General features: G+C 51.2%; 1 protein-coding gene across 1 annotated transcript in view; it reads left to right on the plus strand.

Moving 5' to 3' along the window:
* The window catches only part of LOC128721919 (neural cell adhesion molecule 1), a 73,256-nt gene extending 53,664 nt beyond the window's left edge, over nucleotides 1–19,592 (plus strand). The window contains exons 4-13 of the mRNA XM_053815721.1: nucleotides 9,947–10,264; nucleotides 11,141–11,292; nucleotides 11,421–11,565; nucleotides 11,633–11,763; nucleotides 11,929–12,088; nucleotides 12,216–12,386; nucleotides 12,775–12,897; nucleotides 17,777–18,088; nucleotides 18,189–18,469; nucleotides 19,035–19,592. Of these exons, the coding sequence (XP_053671696.1) occupies nucleotides 9,947–10,264; nucleotides 11,141–11,292; nucleotides 11,421–11,565; nucleotides 11,633–11,763; nucleotides 11,929–12,088; nucleotides 12,216–12,386; nucleotides 12,775–12,897; nucleotides 17,777–18,088; nucleotides 18,189–18,469; nucleotides 19,035–19,592 (2,351 nt within the window). The remainder of the gene's footprint in view (nucleotides 1–9,946; nucleotides 10,265–11,140; nucleotides 11,293–11,420; nucleotides 11,566–11,632; nucleotides 11,764–11,928; nucleotides 12,089–12,215; nucleotides 12,387–12,774; nucleotides 12,898–17,776; nucleotides 18,089–18,188; nucleotides 18,470–19,034) is intronic.
* The last annotated feature ends 405 nt before the right edge of the window (nucleotides 19,593–19,997 follow it).

The following is a 19,997-nucleotide window of genomic DNA, read 5'->3' on the forward strand; positions in this document are numbered from 1 at the left end:
TTCACACACACTCTCTCTCTCTCTCTCTCTCTCTCTCTCTCTCTCTCGTTCTATCTCTCTCATTTTGTCTTCTTCTTGACCTCACCGGATAGCCGGAACCGGAATCGAACATTTTGCGTGACAGCGACAGCGAGTCGGCAGAAACGCGCGGTTTCAATGCTTCCAGGGGTGGAAAATCGCTTCGGCGCGTGAAAAGAAAAAAAAAAACAAAAAGCACGCGCTTAGCTCACCACTATTGTGCTGACGAAAGAGCATCCAGCCACCACCGTGCGGAACACAGGACAAGAAGTTATGGAAAACTTTTTTCCATGTTGCATAATTTTCAATATCCCCACCACCAGAGGGCGCTCGGTCTCCAGCGTCGAGCCCCCTTTTTTGGTCGAGATCCGCGCGGGTTTGGCACAGTTATCTCAGTCCGGAATGTGGTGCGCCCTCATCGCGCGTGGCCATCGCCAACTCGTTCCAATGCTTCGCGATACGCGCACAAAGAGAGAGAGAGAGAGAGAGAGAGAGAAAAAAGTCATCCACAATAAATATCTTGACTCGAGTGTCCCGGCATAATGGCGGCTCGTCCTTGGCACGATCTTGAGCATCGCGCCACAAAAATGCCTTCATCCGGGCGGTTCGAGTGACGGCCGGCAGAATAAGCGGCACCATTTCCCTCTTACGGTATGCAAAACGAACGAAACGACGATAGAAATGTATAACTTTTATGGCGCATAACTTTGGCGTATTGAAAAACGCATCGATACGCGTCCCGGAGCCGCGGGGCCCATGATCCGGATGCGGTTGCTTTTGTGGGCGCCCTTCGGCGTTCGCGTCGCGTACCGGACGGGAAATGAAATCGAACTTTTATGTGGCGCTTTTCCACACGCCCCCTTTCCCTCCCCCTCGCTGGTCGCCTCGACGGGAACGTCTTATTGCCGTCTTGTCGCCTTGGTTTGGTGGCAGCTGGGGAGGCAGAAAAAGATGCTTTTCGCGTTCGATTTCACCGCCCCGATGACGCATTTATGATGCCCGATCGTCCCGTGCTTTTTTTTTTTTTATAATGTTCCACCCAACCACCCACTCACCAGGCTAAGTGTGAATGCGGCTCTACCAGTCCATCCCACCCCCACTCCGATGGTCTGGTGGCAGATTATGCTCGAGATTCCCGAGCCGAAGCGGAAGTGGATTAAAAGGCAAACCCCGGGAGGTGTCACGATCGGTGTCGGTTTTTCACGCGAGTGAAAGTGACAATAACGATGCTATTTTTATGTGCGCTTCTTCGACCACCCACCCACACACACTCTCTAGCGCAAGGGGGCGATGTAATCGATGCGCGAACGGTAGGAGCACCGTGTCGTCGTTATCGTCGTGTATGAAGACCTTCTGCTTGATGCGCTTGGTGTATTTTGATTTGGTATTTTAATGCGCACGACAACGGCTATTCTATTCGCTGCAGCTAGCCACGGGGAGGAGTGAATTTTGTGATAACAAATACGGCACGTAGTGCGCTTTGCCTGAAAGTGGCCTTACCTTCGAGGATATGTACGTTTCGTTTCTCGCAAGCTGCGTTGGAAGATGAAAATATGTAAAAACGCACCGCTTAATATGTACTCATGCTCGAATGGATGTGCTTTGAAACAGGGCAATTTTTGCTTCTCATTTGCGAACGAATGTTCTTGGATTGTAAACTGACAATATCGAGGAAACAATATTTAAATGTGCCATCCTGCTATAAACCTTGGTTTAGTATTTTCTAGTTTAATAAATAAAACTAACAGAGAAGTGCTTTTGTTTCCTCTTTTTGTATCAAAATCTACGCAAATCATGCTTCATGAAATGATACGTTAGACTAACGTAGAGGCTAATGTACCTTTAGTAGTAGTAGTAGTAGTAGTCAAAGATGCAGATAAAAATCAAACATAAAGCTCTGCTTTTGGTATTTCAAATGTTTTGTTGATGTATTGAATGTAAAAATACATAAAAATATCCCAAAACAACACATCTTACGGATATTTTGCCTTCCGTTTTCTTGATCGACGAATAGATTACATTTTTTTGGACCATGAAAGCACACCACTATTTATCGCAGCATGAATGATGCACAGAATCCCACGTTCTCTCCTCACGATAGTTGTTCTCCTGCTTGTATTTCAGCTTTATTCTTCTTTTGCATGTGCCTGAATAAATATACTGTTCGCACGTACATTTTAAATTACTACCGTAACAGTCGAGTTACTGGTCTTAGCTCACCTCCAATGCGCTTTGATGTCGAATGGCTAATCTATCTGATATCATTACTCCTGCTGCCAGCGGTCTCACACCGTACGTGCGAATGGCGTTAATTGAATGAGTAAAATTAAAACTTTGATCCACGCCGTCTACCTTCACTCGAGCCCGATCGTAAACCCAACCAAACCACCGTACGGATGCACTGGCGGAACGTGTAATTACGCGCGTGAAATAAGCCAATGGCTCGCGAAAGTTACTTCCGAGCGTGAGAGCGTCCTCGAACACGGATCCGTTCGACACCAGTGAATGCGGCCCGCTAAATGCTCACCGAGCGTGGCCTCGAGTGGAGCGGACTGTGAAAATAAATGATCAAACTGTAAACGGAGTTACATTCTACGGCGTTTTCCGTGCCCGCGTGACCTGCGTGGAGGTTGGTGCTTTCGTTTCTTTTTTTGCTTCCTCGTTTTTGTCCAACCTCCCAGGAATCATCCTGCACCCTTTTCAAGCGTGTCGAGCGTTTCGAGCTTCGTTTTTTTTTTGCAATCCACGCAAGGTAGCCAGCCGGGTGACGAATGTTTTGATAGGACGGGCGCTTCAGGGCGAGACGGCTGCTCGCTCTTTGATGCGCACGTTGCGTCAAAATGGTCGAACAGAGGGCCGTACTTCAACCCGGGCTGGAGGACTAGAGTGCCAAAAACACGCTAGATAAAAGGGGCCAGATGAAATGGAACGAAATAAACATAAAAAAAAAAACCGATAGAATGATGTTTTTCCTGCGCTTAGGTCATCGAGCGCTTCCGAAGGGTGACCAGACCCCGGGAAAGCCCGGGAAAGCCCGGGAAATGGGGTAGAGAATATAAAATGGAAGCACATAAAAGTCGAAAGCGATCGACTGGCGAGCCGGTGGTATCCAAATGCGACCTGCTCATCAGCGGCCCGGTAGGCAGGCTCGAGGTACGTTTGCCTACGCGGCTGCTCCACATCCGGTCTCATCGAAATCGAGTGAAAGACACCGGAAATATTGCTGACCGTAGCGAACGAAGCCATCCCGGCGCTTGGGCGGCTCGTCTGGCGTTGGGCGAGGGAAAAGCCGTTTGATCCTTCCTTATGGTGGCCGTTTGTCATTCATCGAGGCTCATTTCCGGGATTTGATAAGGTTGGTGCGATGGTGTCGTAAAGTGCTTTCCGAGCAACGAGACTGCGGCAGAACGGTGGTTTGGAAATGAAAACAGCTCAAATGGCGAGTTCCACCGAATGTCCGGGCGGCCGTTAGTATTGCTTTGATTCACCCGCTCACACGGATGTAAATGATGAAGAAGGCTTATAAGGGGGCCAATTAAGGGCGTTTGCTTGGTTCCGGAGTCCGTCACTTGCACGTCCACAAGTGGCGTCCCGTCGAGTGTGGGGAATTTATTGCCGGCACTTCTGAGTGAAATGTTTCACTGAAACATTTCAGCCCGCTTCAATGCACTGCGCCGTTGGCGTATTTTCACGTCCAATCGGGCAGAAGTTTCACGGGCTACTAGCTCCCGAACACTCCAAAAACGGCTTCAACTTACACAAATCACCTCGATTTGCTCGGTTGCTTTTGGCTGTTTGACGGTGGTTAGCAGGGTCACGCGAGCGGTGCATCGCAAATGCTAACAACCATTTTAATCTGCCCGTTCGTTGCCCGCCGGCAACAAAAAGGGCGAAGGCGGAAAACAGGTTTTCTTCCAAAAAAAAAAACCTTTTAGCCATCGCCGTTCACCACACGGCCGGAGCCGGGCAGGACCCGATCCGTTTGAGATAAATCGCACCACTTTACCGCAGCGATTCGCGGGCGCTGCTAAAACCGAAAGAGAACGAGAACGAGAACGAGCAGCGAGCCAAAGCGAGCCCAAATTCAATCCGTACGCCCGACGGAACTACATCAATCTTGGCCGACTGCAGGCCGCGCTTGCAGGTCGAACCATCTGGTGGAGGTTAATTTTTGTCCATTACCTTCGGCAGGGCGGCAGACCTTCGAGCGCGGTTCGGACTTTCCTTTCCTTCCCAAGGAACGGTGGGCTCGGTGCTGCGCAAGTTCGATTTGCAGCTGCGTTAAATTATCGGTGGCAAATATTAAGCGCCTGCAATTGCCCACGACTCCGGCGCGCAAGGTACTGCGGCGCAAAAAAAAAGAGCTTCTTCTATGGTTCGCCAGCGCCCTTTAAGCGACCCACTCCAGGTTGGTTGGCGGAACGATGCAAGAATTATGGCTGCTCCTAAAGTTACTCACCACGAACGCCATCTCGTACGGGGTGGTTTTCTTGCACCTTCCCAGAGTTCGGAGCCCACGTTCGACCACACGGCACCGGGCACCAAATCGACGTTATTATCGCTCCAGTGCACTCGCATCCGGTTCGTGAACGGTTTCCCCGAAATGTGAGCTCCATGCGTCCGGCAATTAGAGCCCCGGCTGATGGCAAAAGAAAAAGGACCCAAAAAAGGAAGACTCTGGGAAGGGGAAAAAAGCAGACAACCCACCAAGCTACTTTCTTCGCAGACACCAAGAAAACCATCTGCTTTAATTTCACCGGCAGGCGTCTTTGTTTGCGCTGTCCCCGGGTCGGCGAGCTTCGGTTCTGTGCGAAGCCACTAATTCCCTTCTCGGGGCCATGGTCGACCGTTGGCTACATCACAAACCCTCGGTTAAGTGGGGTTTCACCTGCTCCGGTGGAAAACCTCAGGCTTCCTATGCTCTGGGTTACTAAAGAAGCACCCTGACACACCCTGAGAAAACCGCTCGGCTTAGCGAAAAACCGAACAATCGGTGTGTGTTTTTCGCGTGAAAAACCCACCATCCGTGTGGGGAAGCAGTGCCGGCACGATGTGAGTGAGAAAACGGATGAGCCGGCAACGAGAAGCCGTGGCCCAAGGCGGCCCAAGCACTCAACGAAGCCGGAGCAAAGTAAAACCCCACGCCAGGAGGCTCTGATCGTCTGGTAAAGTTGGGTGGAGGTAAGCGAAAAAGGTTTACTTTCGCACAAGAGATTTATTCACTTTGCTCTAATGTGTGTTTAATGTCTGCTTTTGATTCAGCCTTTTCCTCACCTGGAGCTCAGGCCACCCACCGTGGTGGAAATTCCATCCCACGTGGCATGATTTACGTTCACAGGCAGATCGCAGGCAGATCGTTTCCGAAAGCCGACCGAACAATTTGATTCTCGCGCTAAAGACGCTGCACCGACTCGACGTCCTTGTTTGCACACAATTACCGACCGTTTTGGTGCATGTGTGGGTGGAACTAATGGCTCCACTCCGCGATTCGCACTCGGTTCAATAGCTGATGCTTGGGAAATAAATTACTCATCATATCATCGGTAAACGGTCCAGCTTTCCAGACTTGGCCGTGCGCTCGTCCTGTCGGCAGGACTCGGCTTATCCTGCGGCCCCAACCAACCAGCCGGGTGGCCGGGAAATTAACCGTCCCGCTTTTCACTCGGTCGATCCTTGGGGCTATTAGTGTGGCGCATCGTTGTCACTAATCCTTTTCGCTTAGTTTCTACCACCACCAGGCGGCTGGCAGCACCAGGTTTCAGTGAGCGAACGAAAAAAGAATAAAAAGAAAGACCAAAGCTAAACATCCTCTGATGGAAAGCCGTCCGATGGGCCTTCCGAAGGATGCGTCCCCGAGAGAGCTGGCTGTAAATTAATTATGTTCAAATGGGTTAAGCAGGGAATAACGAGATGGGGGGGAGGGGGATTTGGACAACAACAACAACAACAAAAACAACAACCGCCCACCTATTAGAGGGGGTCCTCCCGGCCTGCTTTTCGCCAGCAAAAGTGTGTCCTTTTTTTGTTGCGCTCCTTTTCGCCAGATAATTGCTTTCAAAGGTGCGGCCCGCAAAGCTGTCGATACGCCCCGACGGATGACTGATGAGGGGGGGGGGGGGATCCTTGGGAATGAGACACCCACGCGAGAACAAGAATAAGGTACTAAACGACGACGACGAGCGTGCCATGGAGTCAAGAGGAAAGGCACGTAAAGTAGCGCGGTTTCTTGCGCTAAGAAGATTATTTAAGCCGGGAAAACGGTTGCAAAAACTTAGCAGGCCATGGTTGCCGGTCGAGCCATTTTGATTGTTTCATCTCACCCAGAAGCATCAAAACAGGACGAGCCCCCCTTTCATTCGCGGTCCATTAACGGACAAAACTGTCGCTCGTCAGCAACGGATGGGGCGGATCGGGAAAACCGGCGTGAGTTCCCGGAGCCGGTTCAGTAATTTTCCACTGCGAAACCACATGCACAACCCCCGATGGTAATCCATCGTCGCCCAGAACGGCACGTTCTCCCTGGTTACGGAGGGCTTTTATCCCTGTTTTGTTCGCTCTCTCTTTCTCTTTCTCTTTTTCTCCCTCTCTCACTCTCTCTTTCCTGCACAAAAATGCAAAAGAATCTCCAGCGTAAGCGCAACGGCGAGTTTTAAAAGCCCACAACAGAGCAAAGCATTAGTACTTAAGCTCGCTAGCGTTCTCTCTCTCTCTCTCTCTCTCTCTTTCGCGCTCAATTCTTGCTTCTTTCTCACTTCACGGGCTAAAACCCCCACCCTCGAAACCCGCCGGTTGATGATGAGCGCCTGTAATAGATAGTTGTTTTTCCTTGCGTGTTTTTTTTTCGCTTTGCTTTGCTTCTTTCTCCTTTGCGCAGAAAACCCGCTGCCAGTTTTGTTCATTCCAGATTACCATCCTTCCTTTCAGGGCTTCATTTCGAACGAAGCAGTGCTGGGGTTTTGTTCCCACACTCCCTCCCCTTCACCACCCACCCATCCCCCCACCTCACTCCCCCACAAGCGCTTTGTTTCACCATCCGCCGCAAGGGGTTACCACGGTTTTTTTTTTCCCAGGCCACAATGGAAAAACGCAAAACGAACCCACCGAACGAACATTAAACTGTATTTGTTTTGTACTTCAGCTTTTCCGTCCCCCCTACTCCGAGGCCCATGAGTGGAGTGGGTGGGGGTGGTGGAAAATTTCCCGCAGGATTGATCCCCATCCTGTCCGCGTCCATCAGCCTGCTACCCACACGTGTCCATATTTCATCCCGCCCGTCACGTGCACGCGCCCGTTACGGACGCCACCATGCCAGAGTATGGTTTATTTTATTTTATTTTTTTACTGCAAAAATTAGCCACGAGGGAGTGCTTTGATATTCCACCCGCGCAGCCCATCTCTTCACCACCCGGGTCCCCGCCTCCAGCTGCCGCAGGTTGGCAGCGAATAAAATATGAAATATGCAGAACAATGGCCGGATTCCGGTTCTGTTCCATGCATTCCGAATTCCGCGGGTTCGACACACGCGCGCGGACCCGCTTATCAGCTCGCCCCAAAAATATGGATGGCTCATGTATTATGCGTGGATGGGGGGGGGGGCGAACGTACGTGTGTGTGAATGGGAATTGAGTCGGTCCAACGGGTGCGCGCGCTAACTCGCTGAAAACACAACTCAATGTTAGTGGGGGGGTGGTTTTTGGAATTGTCTTTTCTCTCATGCATATGATTGCAGTCGTTCATTCAGTTCGTTCGTTCCCTGGCGTACATTTTTCTCCCATTTTATGTGCCATTTCGGACTGGGGGGGTTTTCGTTTTTTTTTCGAGCCGTTAGAAGAAGAAGAAGAAAAAAGCATTCCGTCCATTCCCGTGCTTAAAACATTTTATTTTCGTGCCATTTCTTTTTTTTCCAGCGTTAGCGTTTGGCTTTGAGCGCAAAAGCTTCGAAGGGCTGGCGTGCATTTTGGTCCGGGGTTACAAATGCGGCTCACAGCCGCTAATCTATGCTGCCGTGGTGGGAGGCAAAACTCCCGTGGGGTGGTTCATCATTCGGGACATGCGAGTGACAATGGTGTCTCGCGGGAGCGCTTGCAGCTGGTTCCGTTTATGGGGCCGCTCGATTTATTCGCGCTGCAGCACGTTACCGTCGTCCCGGCGATGGCTGGTTGGGAAGAGTGACAAAAGCAGCAAAAAAAAACCAGCCAGTAAACCTCGCTGAGAGTGATTAGTTGCAGGCGGAGAAAGAGAGAGAGAGAGAGAGAGCGAGAAAAAAAACGTTATTTGTTCCCCCGTTTATTTCCCGCTAGGCTGAAGCTTAGCTGAGCTTGGGAACGGGTGCATTTTTCCCAACCCCATGTACGTGAGTGCATGACACTGGAAGGCAAATAGAAAATGCATCACCGACAAGCGACCGACGGCTAATCAGCGATTTGTGAGCATTACGTCGGTTGGTACACGGTGGTAGCAAAAAAAAAACGAAACCTCGAAACCCGAAATTCTGCCCATCCCGATTAAACCCCGCGGTGCAAAAGCTCACAACCGAAGAGCGAGCAATTTAGAGGCAGCGAAGGTCGCTAAGTGCACTCGAGCAACGTTTCATTCGTGTTGTGTCATATTTTTTCGCCACCAAACGGCACGTGGACACTCCCCGTCCGTCACGAATGGGCTGCCATTTTGTCGTCCTTTTCGATGGAGGTCCTTGTCGCGCTTGGGCCTGCCATGGCCGCCGAGCCAGCCCATTAGCCGTATAAAATCTCTCGACGATGGTGACAGGCCGTCCACGCCTTTCGGAGCCGGTTCTTGTGCCATCGCACGGACCGAATGGGCGGGCCAGGAGTAATCTTCGTGAAAGCGGGCACCATGCGGTCCATTAGCACGTGTATACTCGTACGTGGGAGGTAATATTTTCCCGAGAAAAATTTCCCTCCCAGTCGCCGTCGACCGGTCGATCTACTTACCAGTGCAGCTTTTAATGAGCACCGTTACGTTCACCCGAAACCGGTCAAGCCATCAATTTGGCCAGCATGCGAAAGGAGCAAGGAAAAGCGTCCCTCCCCGGGGGGGGGGACCGAAAAGGAAAGCGATGGGTTAAAAAGAAGAAAAAAACGCCCAAAGGTCCTCCATAATCCGAGCGCCAAATGACCACACGGCAAGACAAACGAATTCAATTGAGCTGTACCGGACGTGCGGAACCAGCCGGAACATGCTGCAAGGATTCCGCCAAGGATTCACTGCAGTGCATAATTAAGCGCAAGGAAATGCACTCTCAAGCGGACCCGCGTGGGGGCAGCTTTTACACCCCCGACCGATCCGGGTGAAACGCGTGAAAGTGCAGTCCTCGTGCTTGAGTGTCAATTTCGTGCTTTCGCTCCACACTCCCGGTCGTGGTCCTTCTGCGACGGTTTGCGTGGCTGCCGTTGGTTCCCAGCCAGGTGCAGATCGCCGGCGTCGCGGATGCCGCAGGCAAGTAAAATTCGCCATCCGCCCCGAACAGTGCGCCCGACCGGGAGAAGAAGCCACGAATGGCAACGTAATTAAACTGCAGATCATTAAAATTAGTGCACGGAGAAAATGAGACTGCAGTCCGGGGCCGCCCGAGCGACAAGCGTTTCGGTCAACGCTCCAAAGTGGGAAAGGTACCGAACGGCATGGAACGGTGAATTCGGTTGGCATGGTGAACTGGTGGTGGTGGTGAAAAGTTTTGCCCAAGATTTTCCATTAACTGTGCAGAGAGAATTTTCCCCGGCACGACACGGCGCACTGGGACCGGCCGCGTGTACAGGAAGAAGTTTTATTATATCAGACATTTTATTACTTTTCTCGTGGCAACTCCGTTCTTACTCGTCGTCTTCTTCTTTTTCTTCGTCTTCTTTTTCGGTTCTTTTTCTTCATCGACGGGACGGCCATTCGGTCACTGATTGCCACACACAAACAGTCCCGCCGGAGCGGATGGTGATACGTGATCAGCTCGGGATGGAACGCACGACGGTGGCCGGTCCGTACAGTGAAGGAGACAACATAAGGCTACGGTGTGACGTGTACGGTGGACGGCCAACACCGACCGTGTCCTGGTACCGGGATGGCGTACCGATGGTTGCCGAAACCAAGTACATGCCGGTTGGGAAGCATCTGCGCAGCGAGATCGCACTTGGACCGCTCACACGGCAGGATCTGCACACGAAGCTCGTCTGCCGGGCGACTAACCACGCCCGGGCCAATCCGGTGGAGCAGTCCGTCCAGATCGATATGAACTGTAAGTAGCGGGAGTCGTTTTGGGAGGTCCCTTTTTGGGCCGTTGAAGAGGGGCAGCTAAGAGATTGCGTTTTGCGTTTATCTAGACATTTTTTTTGTTCATTTTTTTTATAAATTTAAATATTATGTTTGCTCATGGAATTGCCATTTAATCGCCATGATAAAGTGCTGAGAACAGGTGTTTATCAATCTATTCATTCGGGTGATGATTTTCACCAGTGTGTTTAAGCATACTTTTACTACATTATATCGACTAATTTGTATATATTCGATGTTCACCTTTTTTAATGCAATGAATTGATGCGTTATAAAAATTAAGAAAAACCCATCGATTTGGAGGTTGACGATCAGCTTAGGAAGTTTATCAATAATTTTATCATAAAAAAACCGCATACCTCAATTTTTGAACGAGTTCAGATTTTAGCTTCATGAATGTTAGTTCATGTTGATTCCACCATTCGTGGATAATGTTTAGAGTAAATATTTTCAACGCAAGCTAGCTAATAATGGCACGGATTGATCGTGCTTGTGAAGAGTACTCTCGTTTGAATATATCATTCAATTTTCACACCTTTGTGAAACGTGTTTGAAAGTTACTTTCACTGGTTTTACATTACTTTGAGCCTGTTATTGGTAACGAGTAGGTGATAATTCACCTGAAAACAAATGTAACAATACACTGAACAGCAAACCCATCAATGTAAAGCATCAATTTTTATGCGTTGTTAATTGTGATGTTTGTGTTTGCCCCACTTAGTGGCTCATATTTCTTCCCAAACACCATCCGCTGCCTTTAGATTTCAGCGAACGTGCCAGTCCGCCAGATTTACCGTAAATAAACTCATTTATCACGTTTCTTTCGCCTTCACGAACGCAGTTGCTCCACTCAACATAAGACTGATCGGCGCCCATCAACCGTTGTCGGCCGGCCGAAGATATGACCTCCTGTGCCAAAGTGCCGGCTCGCGGCCCGCAGCGTCCATCACCTGGTTCCTGGATGGTGTGCGGCTCGACAAAAGCAAGGAAACCGTAAGTATGCGGCCGTATGCCCTTCCGGCGGTCTACCAACACGTCAGCCTCAGCGCACTCACAAAAGCGCGCCATTTTGTTTCCGACATGCCCTCGGTGACCTCGGCAACGCCTTCCAACGACCGCAGACGTCGGCTGACGGCAACCAAACCACGAGCACACTATCCATCGTCCTGAACCGGACCGATGCGGGCAAATATTTGTCCTGCAAGGCGTACAACACCTACGTCCAGTCTGACGCTCTCGAGGACGGCTGGCAGCTCGATATCCAGTGTAAGTAGCACATCCGCCCATTGGTTCGTCCTGACACGCGTCCTGACGGTTTCGATATAACCCACAGACGTCCCTGACGCGCTGGTAAGGCTCGGTAGCTCCTTAGACCCGGACGCGATCCGTGAGGACACCGACGTGTACTTCGACTGCATCGTTAAGGCGCACCCGGCCGTGTACAAGGTCGAATGGAAGCACAACGTAAGGGCTTCTGCTAGCTGACAAACCCTCAACGAACACGCTGACGGTATCTCTTTCTTTTCCATTCGCTCTCTCTCTCTCTCTCTCGAACCACCCCGGAACAATGCAATGTAACGATCGGTGCAACGAAAAATGGGCTTTCCCGTTCCCGGTGGGCATTTGCAGAACAAAACGCTAACACGCAACATATCGCAGGGTGTCATCATCAGCAAGCATTCGCTGGTGCTCCAGCGCGTTTCCCGCACCACGGCCGGCAACTACACCTGCGTGGGCTTTAATGCCGAGGGCGAGGGCAGCAGTCCCATGTTCGAGCTGAACGTGATGTGTAAGTGAATAATTGAATTTTTCATTTTCCCCTTTGCTCGCAGAAAAGCTCAGGCTCGATGCTAACCGGTGCCGTGTCGTGTACGTTTTTTTGTTTTTGCTTTGTGTGGTTCGCATGCACTTTCCAGATGCACCGACTTGCGCCCCAAACCAACCGCGCGTGTACGGCGTGGCCAAGCAGGAAAACGCCGAGATACGCTGTGTCGTCGACGCCAATCCACCCGACGTCGAGTTCAAGTGGACGTTCAATAATTCAGCCGAAAGTATCGACGTCCAGGCGAGCCACATTTCGAGACTCGGTAACGTATCGTAACGCGGGCCTCGGGGGCTGATTTTGATTTCGTTCCATCCTGTTGTGTTTTGCGTTCGTTTCGTCCTTTTGTTCGCTCGTTTTCTCCCCCATCGCTGTCACGGAAATGTCAGAGGGCTGGTTTTGATTTTCGACTCAAAGCAGGCGCCGCCGCAGGTGCAGGTCGTCCTGTGAATCGGCTCAACTGCATCGCCTACTTTGACGGTCAGACATTTGCTCAATTTTAATTTCAGTTTAACGGAAAATAACCCCCCAATAACTTCGCGTTACATTGCGCCCCTGGTGCTGTAAACTTACCATTTTTTTTCTGGGTTTCTTTTTTCCCTCTGCCATTGCAACGCGAAATAATTGATTGCCCTTTGCACCACACTGCACAGGAACGTCGTCGATCGTCTCGTACACGCCGATGACCGAACTGGACTACGGTACGCTGCTCTGCTCAGCGACCAACAAGATCGGCAAGCAGCGACAACCGTGCGTTTTCCACATCATAGCCGCAGGTGAGTCTTGGACGTGGTGTATTTTTTCCCTCCTTTCGTCTTTCGTTGTTTTATTCCACGCTTCAGAAACTTTCTCGTCGCTGCAGACGGTGGACATTGTGCTGATGAGATTTTTCTGCAGGCACGTTGAACCCGGCTTACAACTAGCTGTTCCTTCTGCTGCTGCTGCTGCTGCTGCTGCTACTGCACATGATTGCGCAATTTGTCGCTCGGAACGGTGATGAGCGTGCGAAATGTAGTCTGCCCCACAAGCGGGTGAGCTTGTGAACCAAAAATTCACTCTGTACACGGTAACCGGTCGGTACCCGCACGCTGTAACTGAATGAAAAGGCCATTCCGTGCCATTGTTTGAACCGGAGGCGTTGATGTGCAATGGCAGGCGGAGGGTTTGATTTTCTTCTTAATCAAAAAGTTGCTCGTTCTGCATCCGAGCTGCGAGGTGAACCGGGCGCACACGGGCAGTAGCACCAATTTTTGCCGCTTAACATAATTGAGTACGAGGCGCTGATAAGCGGGGCTCTCAGCATTCAGCCGGAATCCTTCGAAGCGTATGGCGTGATGGTGCGCGTTACTGAAACGGCGCTTGATTAATCAAAAATCTTTAATGAAATCACACCCCCCTTGGGTGGGTACCAACACAGCACGACTTCGATCGAGTCGGGTGTTCGTCCAAAAGCGGAAAAGCGTCCAGCCTCATGTCATGGGTCGTGGGAGTCTTACGAGGAGCTATTCTTGCGGGTACTTCTGATCCACCATCCGAGTTCTGGGAGGTGCATTTGTCCGGTTTGGTGGAGTTTATGCACTATATTTTTACTGTTTTTCGCAAGCTACATTTTTTACTCATGCACGTTTTGTTGCGAACGAACACGAATGATCTCATTTCGTGCTGACCACACGTGCAAGGATTCAATTTTCCCTACCATTTTTCGCACCATTCCCAATCGAGTGGATCAAAAGCTTCGCCCAATCGACCCCTAGATATAATGCTCACTGAGTTGAACTCCCCCCAAAAAAAAGGAAAGGAAACAGCGTGCACGATCACGATCGGTTGGGCTCGGGGCCCATTGATTACCATATTTATTGGCGAATGAAAATCCACCGCAAGCCAGTCCCGGTGGAAGGACTTCTCGCGCGGGAGCGAAATCGCGCAACATCAAAGCGCCCGAGCAGCCGCTGTCGAATCTAATTATAACAAGAAAAAGGTGATGTTTGGTAGATCGGTAGAAACCTTGCTGCTGATGGAATTTATCGCAGCTCATCTTTCGCCCGGTTTCGGTTCGGTCTGGTGCGCGACGACAACTCAGCTGCCCGCCCGCCCGTTCAGGGTGGGGGAGTTTCATTAAGAATATATCCTTCGAGGATTTTCCTGACACATCCCCACACACCCCCCCCCCCCCACACACACACACAGAGGCGCCAGGCGGTCTGGCCGGAGGTTAAGGGAAAATCAATTTAACTCATCGCTCCCGACGCGCTCCGGACGGGACCCTAAGCGGGCTTGATTAGATGGCCTCTGCATTCTGCTGATGAATAAATATTTTTCGCCCCCTTCTCACCCCACACTCTTGGTGGCTGGTGCTCTGGCCATTGTTGGTGTGGTAGGTGAAAATTAAAAACAAAAAAAAAGATGAAAGAAAGGAAGGCAGAACGGAAGGAAAGCGAATTAGGTGGGAACGGCTGGGAAACAGTTTCATCGCCACCGGTGGGTGGTGAAATGCTAAGCCAGCAAACGCAGAACCACTACCCTGGGAGCGATATTGAACTTCGGGAGCAAATTTCTCAAACTTTCGACCCGATTCAAGCGCACCTCACCCAAAACGGGCGTAATCCGGACTCATCGCTCCAGAACCCGCGGGCATCGAGGAAGGAAACGAGCCATCCAAAAGCTGCTGGAGGCTGAAGGATGGTGGCGGGGTGGTGGGCATTATTTTACGGCCACTCCTCTCATAAAACGCCGGAAAAGCGAGAGGCCAAGGAAACGAAACCAGTGGTCGGGCCCCGTGGGAACCCTGATGAAGAATGCATTAAATATTAAATAATACGCCGGCGGGAAAACATCACACCGGTGGCGGGGGGGACGGAGGGGGAGAATGCGCCCCACCAACAATCACCACGCTCAATTCCAACCAGCAAACGCCCACGCACCCCCATGGCGGGTGGTTTATTGCACCTAAGCCGGCCACCGAAGGAATCGGTTCCTGAGCAAAGTGAAACCCAGCGGCAGGCGCAATTTCTGTGTGCAATTGTGTGTTTTCTGTGCGAAAATGCTGGCATGCGTCCCGGGGCCAGAGTTTTCTCGGCTCCCCGAGATGGTGGGGGTGTATTTTGCTGTTTTAAAATTAAAATACCCATTTCTAGCAAAACGTCGTCGTCCTGGCGGGCCGGTCTTGTGCAAAAGGGTTGCAAGGGTCCACAGTTCGCCTTTCCGGTCAGCTGCCGGCTTGAGTGTGCCCATCTCCGGTTCGTGTATGTGTGTAAATGTGTGTGTGTGTGTGCAGGGAACCGAGTCGGTGGATACGATGACGGGGACATCCGAGCGACCCTTGGTGTACCTGAAAGAAACAAAAGAAACAGAAACCCACCTGCGGTCCTGCCGCAGCAGCTCATCGAAGGCTCCAGTTTTCCAGGAGCTTCGGAAGCTGCCGGAAAAACTTGCCTCCAGCAAGTGGTGCAGCGAGAAAAATGCCAAAGCACCGAGGCGTACCAGCAGCAGCCCGAGACCGATGAACGGAGATAATACACTAAGTAGTGTGCGGAGTTTTGCGCGAGGAATTAGTACCAAAAGCACCGAAGCAACGGGTCTTTGTTTGCACGTGGAGCGAAGAACCCTTGCGATGCCAAAATGGTGGGGGATGCAGTATCCCGTTCAGGTTGCCAGCCTACTTATCCTACGGGGTTGTAAATCATGCCGAGGGTTTCCTTCGAGTAGCGCGTCAGAGAGTAGGCCATGCCGGGCGCATCTGATGCTCGTCCACGCGACCGGTCGAGGGAGGCTTGTCAACATAAATAATGCGTTGTAAAGCTGGGCTCGCATTTAATCATCTAACGTATCGTGAACGCTCGGTCTGTGGGTGGATCTTGCTGTATGGAGCGATTACGAAGATAATTATCGTAGTGCTTGTAATCATGGGGGCAGCCGAATTTGAGCTCGCGTGCACTAACCATCTGGGATAGTGGGAAGAAAATTAAGCATACAAAAGCTTGGTTAAAGCCGGTATTCATCGTGAAAGAACTACCCCTGAGAGTGATTTTGGGCTTTTTGCAGAGCAATTTAGCTTCCCTATGTTGGCTTTTAGGGGTGTTGTGTTACTCGCATATGGAACAACGAAATTTACTGAAAGTGAAACATATTAAAAAGCTACAAAATTCAGTGCGTTCTTTAAGCACCATCAATATCGGAATAATATAAAGAAAAACCAATTTCCCAATGTGATAAGTGATTACAAAAAAAAAGGTACAACAGCTGATGAGTACAGTTATCTTCAAGTCTGCCGCAAACCTTAATTGTAGCTCGTTTTTCTGCTCAAAACCTAACAAACCGAACCTGTGAACTTGTCCGCTCTAAACCACACTCCGTTAGCAGCAATTTGACTGGCGAAGAATTGTGGGCGCAAATTAGCAGCCCTCAAAAATACAGCCAACCAGTCCTAGGACTGCTACATGCGGACGCGACTGACCCGACGTGTTTATCCTTCGCTGCTCGCGAAAACACCCATTAAAAGGATGCAGCAGCCCATCAGCAACCCGTCCACTGGCCAAACTCATCGCGCACCTGCGAACCGGGTTAATGATGGCGAATGGCACAACCATCATCGCAAGTGTGATTACCTTGGCTAAACACGCCGCATTCGGTGGCAAACTGTAATCGCCAGTCTCGCCAAACACCAACCCGGCCAGGACTCGAGGACTATGGCCTCGGGGCTATAGTGAGTAAACATTTAAACGCCCAGCTTCTCCAACAGCAGCAGCACCATCGAAAAAGCGCCGAGGGAAGCGAAATCTTGGCAAACGGCGAATAAGCGCCGCGCACCGTCGGCACTATTATGTTTTTGTGGTGACTTTGGCGAAAAATTTCAAAGAGTCTCGTGGTTGTGTTTTGCGGTTTTTTCTATGATAGAGCCCGCGCAAAAAGGGTATCCTTTCAGCCAGCAGCAGGTTCCCTTTCGTCCTTTTGGTGTGCACTTTAAAAGGCGATGAGAGAGCTTTTTCTCTCTCTCATTTGAGACCAACATTCCCCGAAAGTTTGAGGTTAGTTTGTTTGCGTCGAAAGTTGTTGTTTGGTGGCACGGTGTTCCGTGCAGAGAGCGCTCCTTCAAGGGCTTAAGACCCATGGTCGGCAAGTGCAACTTTCCAAGCGCCACCCGTAACAGCTTGAGCTTCGGTGCCGACATAAAAGACATCGCCCGGTGCCAACGGACTCGAGCAAAAAAAGTTCTTCTTCGACGGTTCAACTCTCCCACCGGACCGGAGCAAGTGTCGAGGACCATTGGCAGCTATTTAGAAGGGGTCGCTTTTCATCAACCACCCGGGGAAGCCCTGCTTTCGTTGGCCTTTTGTGCAAAGTAAATATAATAGTGCACGTACGCTCGCCCGTCGGCTGTCGGCCATTCGTCTTCGGTTCGAGTCGCCTGTGCAGCTGACAAACAACCAATTACTCTCGTCCTGGGGGAGCTGTCGAACACCTGGCCGGTGCAGTTCAAATGCCGACCAACGTCATCCTAATTGGCCGGAGGGTTTCTTTTTTTTTGTTGTTGCAACTGTTCCACCGTACGTGGGGTGGATTTATCTTCCGCGTGTTCTCGCGTGTCCTCGCATGTCCTCGCGTGTCCTCGTCCATGCAAGCAATACATTTCGCAATCGTTCTTTTGCACTTTTCCAGGACGCCCGGACCAAGTGCACAACTGCACGGTGGCAAACGTTTCGATGACCTCACTGGCCGTGCGGTGCTACGAGGGCTTCAACGGTGGCCTAGCGCAGTCCTTTTTCCTCGAGCTGCGCGACAGCCACACGCAGGAGATGCGCTTTAACAACACGTCGCCGGTGCCGCGTTTCACCGTGCCAAATCTACACCCGAGTGCCGCCTACCAGCTGGCGGTGTACGCGTTCAACTCGAAGGGCCGCTCGGAACCGTACGTCATGAGTGCTGCCACCCAGCGGTTGCCCGAGAAGCAGATGAAGGACTCCGAGAAGGGTACGTAGGGTCCTTTTTCGTGGTTACCTTTTTGCTTCTTCTCGCCCCACAATCGGCTAATCGGCAACCATTGCGTCGTCGTCTCATCCGTTCGTTGCAGTCGAACGGCCCCGGTCTCCGTTGCCACTAACGCCAACGCTCTCGATCGCGATCGGGCTCGCAGCTGCCGTGGTGATTGGCAGCTGTGCCATCGTGCTGGCACTGAAGTTTCCGTGTGGGGCCAGTGGACGCCGGAATAAGGATGCCGCTCAGGGTACGACCGTAAGGACGTCCTCGCCTGGACCGAGTGATAAGAGCGTCGCCAGCAAGGACTACGACGGCAATGAGAGTGACGAGAAGAACCCCGACGTTATCCCGGACACCATCGATTCGGACGATCAGGTATGGACGGTGTGCTCGGTGAATCTCAACCAGGCTTCCCTATTACCGGTAATTAGTGGTGCGTCCTTGGTGGGGCTCGTTTGGAATTAGTTTCCTCGTTTTTTTGTTTGGTTTTTGTGCACTCACAACAGCTTTGAGGGTGAAAGATGAACTTGTTCGCGAGCCGTTGCTATGACAACGGTGCCATGTGGCAGTGTTGCCAACGATGAGTCATCGTTGTTTTTTCTTCTTTTGGTGTGTGGGTTTTTTGTTAACGTCCCATGGTAGACTTTTTTGCAGTTTTTTCCTTCATTGTTTGTTGCATAATGCAATAGGAAAAAAAATCGCTTCTTAAAAAATACGAAACAAATGCGAGCAAACTTCACAGTTTGTAACAACAAAAGAGCTTCACAAAAGGGTTGCACCCCCATGTAGGAATTTCTCGAACCCATAAAACGAGACCCAACAACCCTCGATGAAACATCATCCCCTCGATTTGCATCCCCCAAAAGGACGATATTAGCTTTCGTAAAGCTTTCCACAGGAGCACCTTTTCTGACCGTTTTCAACCCACCCACCCACCCAGATGGAGTACATCAAGCGACGACAACACATATCGACCATCGACACAAGCAGCCCAAGCCGGCTGTTACTGACGACCACGGCCCCGAACCAGGCCTTCATGGGTTCCTCAATGGCGGCCGCTCTACACGCGAATCACGCCTCCACGCTGGGCTATTGCACGTTACGCAACGGTGCACCACAACCCTCCAACTCCATCACGAACGTGTCGATGTGCCACGTGCCCTCGACCTTCGCAGCAGCCTCCCACACCACCTGCACTCTTCCCCGCCACCCAGCATCCATCGGTGGATCCGGTCCAGGACCTCTAGTACCCGCCGGTCACCATTGGCCGTCGTACGGAGGCACGATCGCTGGCGTGCGCAATATTACGGCCATTTCGGTCACAAGCCAGCAGGGTTCACCGGGAGCAGCAGGAGCAGCAGCAGCACCACCACCACCATCGACCATCGCCATGCAGCACCTGGGACCGGGCGGACGTGCGCGTGTCTGCATCGGACTGCCCGAGGACGAGGTGTCCGCCGATACGCCGCTGATGATGAAACGCGAGAGCACCGTATGACTATAGGAGTCTCACAGGGTCGGTGATACGGCCCTGTGAGAGTGCGCCCCGGGTGGTTCAGGGCACTGGTGATCCTCGTTTTCTCACGCGATCCTCGGCAGAACCCGCGCTGTATCCAGTTTGTGATATGAAGACGCTGTGAATAAGGCAGGCCCTGAGCGGTGAGCTTTTCCTTCCACGCGACCAAACCACGCTTCGGGTGTTTTTTTGTTTGTTTTTTTGTTTTGTTTTTCTCTCTTTTTCTTTCGTTTCGTTTCGTTTTGTCGTGTAAATAGTGTACATAGTGACCGAGCGAACGAACTCCAACAACAAAAGAAAAAAAAAACCGCGAAAGATGATCAGATGCAAGGATGGGAGTCCTCACACAAACACACCCCCCCCCCACACACACACACATACAACTGG

The sequence above is a fragment of the Anopheles nili genome, chromosome 2, assembly GCF_943737925.1.
Source record: "Anopheles nili chromosome 2, idAnoNiliSN_F5_01, whole genome shotgun sequence".
Lineage (NCBI taxonomy): Eukaryota > Metazoa > Arthropoda > Insecta > Diptera > Culicidae > Anopheles > Anopheles nili.